We start from the raw sequence: 10,878 nt of genomic DNA, 5'->3' as shown, positions 1-10,878 counted from the left end.
TATACCCCAACGTCGAGTGTATCTCAATAGGTTAAAAGGTATCAGTATATCACGAACATACTGTCATTCTGGAATTGTACACATCGGAAAAATATTGCATGCCTGGAACAGGCGCTTAACATGCAAAAAGTCTGCGTAAATGGGATTTCCCATCTGAATAGAGATAAAAAACCCTATTCCGCATGTGTTTCTTTTTTCGATAGATAAAAGCACAATTGATACGAGCCGTGAACAATCACGACTCGGAAAACACAGGTTATTGGCAAACCCATTGTTTCTGTTATCATCGTTTATTTTGCCTTTCCTTAATACCACCTAGATAGTGGCAATGGCTGCGTAGGTATATAGGACCCTTACAAAGAGAGCCAGAGCACGAGCCTGTGGCGTATAGGCCTACTGTCCAATCCGAAAGACCTACAAGGCACGGTAAGCAATGTTTTTCTAAATAAATGTTTGTTTATTTTATGGTCCTCACCATTGACCCCTCATACCTGCTTAAGGCACTGAGCGATCCTTCTCATTCAAGTTCATTCTCTCTCTCTTGCTAAGAAAACAGCTCGATAAGAAAAGTGACATAATCACTTTAACCAGCGCTTTTCCAAGACAATATTTTATTGAGTTTGCATATCTTAAGCACTTAATTTTTAATAACTAACCATATGCGTACCTGGTAGAGAACCCGCCGTGGTGGCTCCATGGCTATGGTGTTGGGCTGCTGAGCACGAGGTTGCGGGATTGAATCTCGGCCACGGCGGCCGCATTTCAATGGGGGCGAAATGCCAAAACACCCGTGTACTTAGATTTAGGTGCACGTTAAAAAACCGCCAGGTGGTCCAAATTTCCAGAGTGCCCCACTACGGCGTGCCTCATAATCACATCGTGGTTTTGGCACGTAAAACCCCATGATTTCATTTTTAATTTTACCTGGTAGAGAGCCGCGATGTTTTATCTCATCTTTAAATCTCAAAGTCCTCCGTTCTTTATTACGGCCGCTTAATTATTATACGCGGGAAACTATTAAAGAAATCAATGGGTAAGATATATAGAAAAGCTGGTTAAACGCAAATAATTTCATACAACCCGAGCTTCTGGAAATAGTGCGCGGTGGCGTAACTCGCTGTATCTCTCGGAGTAGTAGTGTGTAAAACAGTGCTTCTCCTTCTTTTTTTGCAGACACCATGAAGCAAATAATAATCGCGTTGTGCCTCATTGGATGCGCCGCTATCTCTGGTGAGCTGCCTGCACAATATTATATTGGGGAGTTATGAGAAACATTTTTCCAGTGGCTTTGGTGTGCTTAACCTCCTGTGATCCGAAATACACAGTATACGCTTATTGTAATTGTCTGCACGTTAAAAAAAGTTTGGGCATGCAGCCTCGTGATAACGTGCGTGCCATTTTCCTTCGTAGTTTAGATAATTCAGGTTTAAGTTTTATAAATATTAATACTACTTCAATGAAATGTCCTACGAATCTGTCGCCTCCTGGAAACTTCAATATGTACTTGTGTAACTTATATTCTGCAGGGGCTTTGGAGATTATACAAAATCAAGTGCAATAGATGAAGGGTACTCGTTGTCGGATACTGAAAATACGGTAGGCGGCTCGAAAGTAATTTGTATTATTGGCTGCCTAAACTCTTTTTCAGAGTCCATTTTCGCGAGTAGATGTTACGCTAAATTCTTCGTCAGAGCAAATCACAAGCAATACTTTTTGCTGTAGACATTATGAACTAAGGCGGCCGACCACTAGAAAATGGCACTTACGAACCCAAAGCCTCGTAAATTCGGCGCCATAGCCAGAGAAGTTCAATACTTGACTCACGCCAGAAAGAATCGCGCTGCATTTTAGCTTGCAATAATACTATAGGCACCATCATGTGGGCAAAGAGTAATGCTGATAAAAAGAAAAACATGAGTTGGATATCATTGTATGCACTTCCGCGCGCAGCTTCGTCTTCCGAGCTGGAGAAGAATGAGCCAGCATTGGACGTCGTAATTGACCAGGAGTCGCGTAGTGTGGGCTTGCAAGCTATCCAAGTGGGTGAAGTGCTGCGAGCCATTTCTCAAGGACTGCGGGACACCGTGCAGCCGTCAGAGCAAGCCGAACATGAGGTAAACTGAGGCATTATGCTGGAAACATTTTTCTTTTGTCTTTAAGTTGGGGTCAGTGCAATCACGCTTACAGCGAAAGAAATGTGAGTTGAGCAAGTCGGTAGGAACTTATGTTGCGGAATGACAAGCCCACCATATAGAGATACACAAGTAGAAGAAGGTCCTTTGAAGGGTGTTTGTGTCTTTCCGTTTTTTGCTTCTCGTGTTCATATTTTTCCAACCGCCTTTCCGCAATCACTCTTCCTCTACCGAGTCAGTGGGATCTTGCCATAATGGGTGTCATATGTTTTAGATCTTTATGGTTATCCGTGATTTACCACAGCAGATACGGAACTCAACATTTGCGCGCAGAAAGCCTACAGAACTGATCATAGGCTTATCTTATCAGGCTTATCTTTCTATTGCTGGTTTTCCCTTTTTATTCCCATTTAGTTGAAGACAGCATCGTGTTATATAGGCCTCATTCGAGGTAAAGGTGATCGCCGTGGTGTGTCACTTTTGAGTGCAAGACGTTGTCGCAGTGATGGTCTGTGGGCTGGCGGAGATATCTATACTGATAAAGCACAGTGGTTATTTGACAGACAGACAGACAGACAGACAGACAGACAGACAGACAGACAGACAGACAGACAGACAGACAGACAGACAGACAGACAGACAGACAGACAGACACAGACAGACAGACAGACAGACAGACAGACAGACAGACAGACAGACAGACAGACACTTTGTTTACATCATTAAGATGATGATGGGGACTTAGACAAAAAGCCTTTCACAGGCTTGACGAGGGTCTACGCCCCCTACAAAAAACTTGGCTTATACGAGCATAGATAGTAACTATAAAGTGGCCATTATTGCAGCAACAACAAAGAACTCAAAAAAACTAAAAAAAAGAAAAAAAGCATCTTACAACTTGCTCTCAAAGGTTGATTTACACGCGAAAGCAAACAAAAACAAAAATCACTCTATTAAAGGGCATTGCATGAATTTAGTAGAGAGGGTAGTCGATAAGAAATCATTTGTCGACCATAATTCGTACGTGTTTTTGGTATAAATGAATCATCAGTGGCTCGGGAATCGTATGTGTACGTTTTATGTTTTAAATTCGATAGCTAACAAGAAAGGCATTTTGCTTAATGCTAAATTTGTATCTTTTAAGCAGCACATTATTGTACAATTCTGTTATGGGTATTATGTTAAGTGCTTCAAAAATGGGTTTGAAGGGGGGAACCGAACGCAGCACTGGCAATGATGCGTTTCTGATCAGACGGATATACTTATCCACCATAAGGTCAATCAGGCGGATATTTCTTTACTGATAAAGGACCGTGGTTCTTTGTTTAATTGATCAGACACCCCGGGTCGACTGTTTCATTATTGAATTTCGAGCAAAAATTCTCGCTACAGAGTCAATATCTAGGGTCATATCTTCAAGCTGATCTTTGTTTTTTTAAGTACTCATTTTCCATTATTTTTCTCACTGCTGCCCAATCCTGGTGATAGCACGAGGATGCGGCTTTGACAAGCCAATGGAGAAAGCACAAGAAATGCTAACGAAAACAGCATTTCGTATTACGTTCCCTAAGTCAAGGGCAGCGCCTTAGTAGAGAGCATTTTATTTTTGTCGCCTAAGCACAATCCCGTCACATTATATTTTATTTTGGTTATAAATTTATATTTTGTTTTATGGCTGAGATAACAGTAGCATAACTTTGTTTATCATTGCACCTTGGAATATTGCCTTCCACTCATTGCCATGAGAAGTTATAGCGAAGGGTCTGCAACTCATCAGTACATTATACGCTTTAGCGGCTTTCTCGCCGATGCATACACCTAAGCATTGCGGAAATAATGAAATGCGCTCACTTGATGCACGTAGTTGAAGCGCTTCAGCTTTCCTCAGAAGCATATGAAAACCATAAAATAAATGGCAGTATTGCATATGTGTAGAATGCCGGATGCGGGGCAAAACTTAATAAGTAACCTTGTAAAAAGACTTTTTTAAAAGACAGCTACACAAATTGCAATGATTTCTGAGCACGCTAAATACCTTCTACGGATATCAAAGTAAAACTCGCATGAAGATCTGCGCTATAAGTGAAGTCAGGATATAACGTTCGCGCGTCCTTATAGACAGTTGTTTGGTCACTACCAGGCTCATTTCGCCACTGTGATATCTGCTGGCTATTCAGCTGTCATTGAGCCTAATCGTTCAATAAATGAAGACATTGCGTAGCCATGACCAGTGAGCGAGCAACCACATACACTTGAGGTTTCGGATACTATACAAAATAAATGCTGCATAGCTGACCCAACATGAATTGAGAAATCGACTCTGTTGGGTGGAATGTTCAACTGTCACTTCCTGCAAGCACCACAGTCACGCAGTGTGTGCAAGTAGCTTAACGCGAGACAAGTGTGCAAAAGAACTGGATAGAAGTCCCTGGAAAAGGACGTCTAAATTAAGGTTCTTGAGGAATACTTGCGAAGCCGCAAGTCGTTTCCTTGGGAATTTATGCAGAATTCGTGAGACGCAAAGTGCGGATTGTTTATGTTTGGGCGAGGAGATGCGGTGATTCCGAAATACATACATGGTCCTTTGTTTATTATTTGATGTGTCTTGCAGGGTGAAGAGTATTTCATTAAGAAGCTCTGGAAGAAGGCAAAGAACGCAGTGAAGAAAGTCGGAAAGGGCATTGAGAAAGGTGTGAAGGGCGTGGTCACCTCCAAAGCAGCTGACATCGTGAAGAAGTTCCTTGAGCAGAAGCTCGGCGCATACGCCTTCGAAGACGACAAGACTTACAAGGATTTCCGTCATGACCTGGCTGAAGAGTTGGAGCGTGTAGGTGGTGCCCTAATTCAAAAGGGAGCACAGCTCTGCACATGTCGGGGCCGTAGGTTCCTAGACGAAAATGAGAGGAAATTCGTTCAGGGAGTCGTCGAAGCCCTTTGAAAAAAACGAACAATTGTGATGTGTTCATCAAAGCATCGCTGCGCCTGCTTTATTAAAGAGAGGTGATATTTGAACGTTAACTCTCATTTTTTTACGTTCAAGTGAGCTGCGGACATTGCATTCCTGCCAGCTGCATTTGTATTCCTAAATAGCACTGCATGCCGTCATTATGAGCTGTTTGCAGAGCCTGTCCCTGTAATAATTTATGAGCCCTATTATGGGACAATTTAGCCAATAAAAATGGTGTTGCGTTACAAATCTCCAAAATCCAGAATATTTTGTCACCAGTCTTGGAAAAAAAGGCCATAATTATTATCGTCTGTATGGATGTTGCACTAATCAAGGAATATAAAGTTGGCGGTACTCTCGTTATTTGGAACTCTTTGTGTGCCTACAGCGAAATAAAAAACCTATGAAAAAAACACTCGATATAAAAATGGCACTTTTCTCGTATTTTAGGGCAGCTTCCACACTTTAATATGATCTGCTTTGATACGAGGAGGGACTGGAATTGATGATGACGATGATGATGATGATTATAATTAAGTTTCTGATTTCTAATAGCATCCGCTTTGAAACAAGGTGGCTACAAAGAGTCAGCTAGCCTGCTTGATATCATCTGGTTTGACCATACTAAGAATATTTATTGCTGTCTAAAACATTGCCTATAGGCACCGTGCATTGCAGTTTACGCGCGATCTATGCGCCACTACAAGTGAAGCTTTGGGACGGCCAGTGTCAAAACCAGCAAAACTAGAGAGACGCTGTATACATTCGCCGTGGTACTTTCGATCGCTTATCACGAGAGAAGACAGTCGGAGTTGTGAAAACATCAAAGTGCGCATGCTCTGCATATGATAGCACGCGCTCGCAATCGCTATGAGCAGCGGGAACAATTGTGAGCTTGATATTGTCAAAGCGCAGGACATACCTATCAAACGAGCGACGATAAGGAAGCCGTTGTCGTTCGGAATGGCGTATCATTTTCATCGCCTCTCTAGCGGCCGGCATCGGCAATACTGGGGCGAAACATGAAAAGTCGTAGCGCCATGTGAACAGTGAACGGTGCCCATAACCGTTCTGTCTTGTAAGATTAGCTATGCCTGCGAAAACGCCGGCCCTCTCTTCCCTGGTTTTTTTTTTTCACAACAGTAATCTAAGCCTCTGTTGCTTATCTCTACCACTCACCTGTTAACGCTGCCATCACCTCTGAGCCGCGTAACGTTCAGAAGGTGGATGTTAAAGCAGCCAGCTCGAGCATGGCAGTTTCTAATTTCTTAGTTGCAGTGTTTTTAAATCTTCATGGATTGTTATGTTCAATCCCTTACATCCAATTTAATGTCTCTGCTTTCATTACTTGCTTTTTGATAACAGCAGGTTGTCTATTTTCACTTGCGATTGCCCCTGTACTTGGTAGCTTACTTCCTTGATCTTTTCCTGCACTACCTGTCCAAGCTTTCGACGTAGATATATTTGTGCACTTTACCTGCCCATTTCCTCTCATTCATTTTCTTGGGTGTCGCTCAAAACTATGTTTGCTCTGTGATCCTGTTAATTCAAAAGAGGCCCAACGCAAGTTCGCTCTAGTTCGTTTGTCATTTCCTCAATACCAATCGTCCGAATGTTACTTGTTAACTTGCAACAGGTAAGATCTCTGCTTGTAGGTACAAAATCAAGTTCGCGAATGTACAGTGCATGTACCATAAGTGCTTTCTGAATTACTCGGACCACCATATGCTTACTTGAGCCCCAAAGTGCCCTGTTTTATTGTAGCCTAATTGCGCTTCCCCTTCATTCTCAGGTGTCTTGGGGGGTTCTTGATTAAGTCTTTTTTTAAATTTAAGCATGCGCCCAGATATACAGATATGCTGCTTCACTACGCGTATGACTTCCTGTTGAATTGAAACCAAAACATAATTGGTCTCCTCATGAAAAATTATATTTCCCAATTTCTTTATAATAATATAAGGCCGAAATATGTCAGCTTTAATTATGGCACTTTGTAGTAATCATGAAATGCACTCAAGGTCAAAATATTCGCTAAACTGGGATCTGAAAAAAGCAGTGCAATTTCTGAGGCTGAACACGCAACTTGCACTTCAAATGTTCTATGTGCACTAGTGTATGTGACCAACATAGTATTGTACTGTTTAAATTACTACAATCTAAAAGGGAGCTGATATTAGACTTTTTCGCGGAATCGCTATTCCACTAACCTTACACTCTGCCTGTGCCTAGTACTTTGCATGTAACTGACCGTAGCCCCATCTGGTAGTTCCTGTAGAATCTTGGTGTTGTTCACGCTGGTTGTGCAATGATCTCATGTTCTTTGGTTATTACATTCTTAGTAATGTTTTATGTAATCATCATAATAGTGACGTAAAGCAATGGCTCTCGATCCTATAAAAACACCACTTATTATTCTACCACTATTTAAAACAATTGTCCTAACGTAAGCTACGTTATGCAATGTATTACATCTTACATATTATGTAATACATTATATAACGCAACATACGTTACATTATTATGCATTACATATTATGTAATGAGCTATAATAAGTTACATCTCTCTGCATACTACGTCACTTGCACTGAAACAGGTAACTGATGTGGTTTCCAATATATGTGGCTGCAATAACAGTGCCAGGAAACTATCCAGGAAGCCTCGATTTAGGAACGGAGCAGCGTTTCACCTGAGTTCGCAATACGGCAGGCATTGAAGAAGACCGCAGGAGTTAGCAAATAGCTTAAAAAAGCGACGTATGCTGCTCAAGCAAACCTTGGACGCACTGTGTGTTGTAGAGAGGGTGGCACCGCATTTCAGTGCGTTAGCATTGTTCACTGTCAACGACCTGGAAACTACCACACTATTTGCATACTCGTTGAATGACGTCACCCCGCCACTAACAGACGCATCGCTTTTTCAATATATATATATATATATATATATCGTAGTGAAGAAGAGAGACACGCTAGTGGATACAGCGCTACTGGCTCTAAACGCTAGTGGGTCAAGCGCTCTCGCTTTCAATCCTCCGGAGTGGGTACGAGCCATGTGCTGAGGAGATCATCATCATCATCATCATCGCTCTCGCTCAGCAACGGCTCTCGTGCTGGGAAGCTGTTACTGCGCTGACCGTTGACGCTGCGCTGCTCCAAGCTCTGCCGAATAAACACCCTTAGAATTGGTGGATTGTGCTGGGTAACCTCAGACAATCATCCTGGAACTCCGGTCCCGTACCCTACCATCTACCATGCCCCAAGACGCCTCCGAGCAAACGCCCCATCCAGCGCCCACTGCGTGTCCCGGGGTACCTCGTCACCGCGACCCTCCTATCTACACTGGAGCAGACGACACTGACGTGGACGAATGGCTCACGGCGTATGACAGGGTAAGCGCCCATAACAAGTGGGGCGAAGCGGACAAACTGCGCCATGTTCTGTTCTACCTCGCGGGTGTGGCCAGCCTGTGGTATAATAACCACGAAACAGAGCTCCAGACATGAGGTGCTATGCCGGATGCACCGAGTTTCTTGTTCGTACAAGTTTCACCCGAGTTTGCTCGATGGCAGTCAGTGAACGGCGATAGCAAGGAACGTGCAAGAAGAGCAGGCAAAAAGAAATGTCGAGATAAAGCCGCGTATGACAACATGAGCGCACCCTGCGCGGCACAGTGATTCCGTGCTTCAAGCACAGAAGACTGCGCAGCAAAACGCGCCAGCGCCGCGTATTGTTATCCACGTATTATCACCATTTAGCAATACCGTGACTGTACCGCTGTCTATCTGCACACTTGCCGTGAGCCACTTGCCACGCCTTTCTAGAGCGAGTAAAGGGCGTGCCTCCTCTTTCGAGCATTATCTCTCTATCCTCCGTCGAATGCGAACAGGGCACATGCGGTGCATTGTTGCGCCTACACTTTCCCTCAATCGATTACGTTCAAATACAACAAATAAAATAAGGAACACTTTATTTCTTGAAGTATCTGTTTTTCGTTTGGAATGCCATAAATGTTTGATGAAAAACAGAGATCGAGCGAATTATTAAATTTTGCACTTTTTTTGCCGCGAGTGGCGACAGTGAGGCGAAAGCTTACACGCGGATACATTTTAGAGCGTCGCACGCACGAGGGAGTTCATACGGTGAGCAGTCGCCAGGGGCACTGCAGTGCTATCCTTGATAGGGTGCCTTGATGCCCGCGCGCATCGAGGCACTCTAATCATTGATAAAGTCAGTCATGACAGTGATCATTCCATTTCCTGACTATTAGGGGAATGGCCACGCAGCGCTGCGGCATGGTTGTTCAGCGCAGGTGCTTCACTGAGGCTGCTATTAAGGCCGCCGCTTTACCAACTGAAACGACGGGAGCAACGGTTGTCACTGCAAAATGGCTGTGCGGTATTCTAGGGTCCGTAGTGACGCAGCACAGTGAAAGTGCACCAGTTTATCTGCGTGCGCGAAGCCTCCGCGATGCATTGCAAGGAAGAGCGCGCTGCCCAGTGACACAATTCATCGCTTGTCATCGCTTGCCCAGTGAAGGTGCCTCCGTTCGCATGTATACGCAGAGTTGTTCTCTCCAATGTGCTTGCCGATTGTCTCTGCTGCTGAGCTAACAGCGATCGCAGATATATATAGTAACGACAGCGCAGCAATCGCGTTTTGGCGGGTGATGGCTCCTGTGTGCAGTTAGGAAATTAAACTTCGAACGCAGGAAGGGGTTGCAACTATTTAGTGTGCCGTGCTTGTGATGAAGAAATGCCAACGCACTGGGTTTAAAAAAGCGAGCGTTTCTCGGCGCTGACCGTGTTTGCGACACTGCAGATCCGATACACCACCGATGACAGAGCAGCCATCTCAAACAACAGCTGCGATACCTTTACGTTGGAAAACACTACGCACTGCTCAGCATCGTCATCCACCACGGCGCATCGACACCTTGCAAGCAGCTACAGTGTCGTTCCGATAATTATTTGCTGTGCGCTACGTCACTACAATGCAGACAATGAACCATGTTGTGGGGCCATCACAGCCTAAGAAGATAGATGCATGAACCAGGAAAAGTCGCCGCTTTGTTTTTGATAGTGGTTCTCAGCTACAGTGCATCACCGATGACAGTGTGCTGTGCGTATTTTCTGTCGGCGGTCAAGATTGTTGATGCCTCTCAGTTCCGCACCACTTCGCTGTTGCCGGAAAATAAGTTGGGCGTGGCCCAATCGTGGCGGGCGCGCGCACAAGAGTTACATGCCTCGCGCGGGGCGTGACGTATGGTTTTGATTGACACGCGAACTGGGGCCAAACTCGTACATCGCGAAACCCCCCTCGAGTTGAACTCGGGAACATGGTGGCGGCAGCAGCAGCCTGTGTAATCGCATCCAGCGGCAGCAAGCGTCAATATGACCATCTGGACCCGTTCACCTACATGTCCGACGTAGAGATTCAGCGTCATTTTTGCCTTTCCAAAACGTGAGTGCGCTGGCTGTGAGACGAATTAGGCGGAGGCCGTCGTTTGCGGAGATAGGGTGGCGGGCAAATTATGCTTTCCCAGCGTAGACTGGTGTGACTAGGCTGCGGAGGAATACTTCGTGCGATCGCTTCGGCTCTCTCCTGTTTCAAGCAAGCTCGTCCACCGCGCCCCAGCCCCAGGCCAGGTCCGGCGTCGTCATGGGAGTACTGGAGCACCTGCGAGCGTCTGGGGTTCAACCCGGACCAACCAACCTGCGCAGGCGAAGTAGTCACATTATATTGAAAGACTAAGAATGGACGCCGGGCTGCCTTCCGGTGCCGTAATCAGTTTTGGTGCCGAAA

General features: G+C 44.8%; 1 protein-coding gene across 1 annotated transcript; it reads left to right on the top strand.

Moving 5' to 3' along the window:
- Positions 1–324: 324 nt before the first annotated feature.
- On the top strand, positions 325–5,465 carry LOC119441683 (uncharacterized). Its single transcript, XM_037706279.2, has 4 exons — positions 325–426; positions 1,174–1,230; positions 1,951–2,114; positions 4,744–5,465. Exons 2-4 carry the CDS (start codon positions 1,179–1,181, stop codon positions 5,068–5,070), a joined length of 543 nt encoding a protein of 180 aa, XP_037562207.1. The 5' UTR covers positions 325–426; positions 1,174–1,178; the 3' UTR covers positions 5,071–5,465.
- Positions 5,466–10,878: the final 5,413 nt, after the last annotated feature.

The sequence above is a fragment of the Dermacentor silvarum genome, chromosome 2 (assembly GCF_013339745.2).
Source record: "Dermacentor silvarum isolate Dsil-2018 chromosome 2, BIME_Dsil_1.4, whole genome shotgun sequence".
NCBI lineage: Eukaryota > Metazoa > Arthropoda > Arachnida > Ixodida > Ixodidae > Dermacentor > Dermacentor silvarum.
This window is presented reverse-complemented; position numbering and strand designations above follow the sequence as displayed.

Bases quoted from the DNA above. Each gene is read 5' to 3' on its own strand.
- LOC119441683 (XM_037706279.2), top strand. From the start codon at position 1,179: ATGAAGCAAATAATAATCGCGTTGTGCCTCATTGGATGCGCCGCTATC. The intron at 1,231-1,950 runs GTGAGCTGCCTG...TTCCGCGCGCAG, and splicing joins TGGATGCGCCGCTATCTCTG to CTTCGTCTTCCGAGCTGGAG. The intron at 2,115-4,743 runs GTAAACTGAGGC...TGTGTCTTGCAG, and splicing joins CAGAGCAAGCCGAACATGAG to GGTGAAGAGTATTTCATTAA.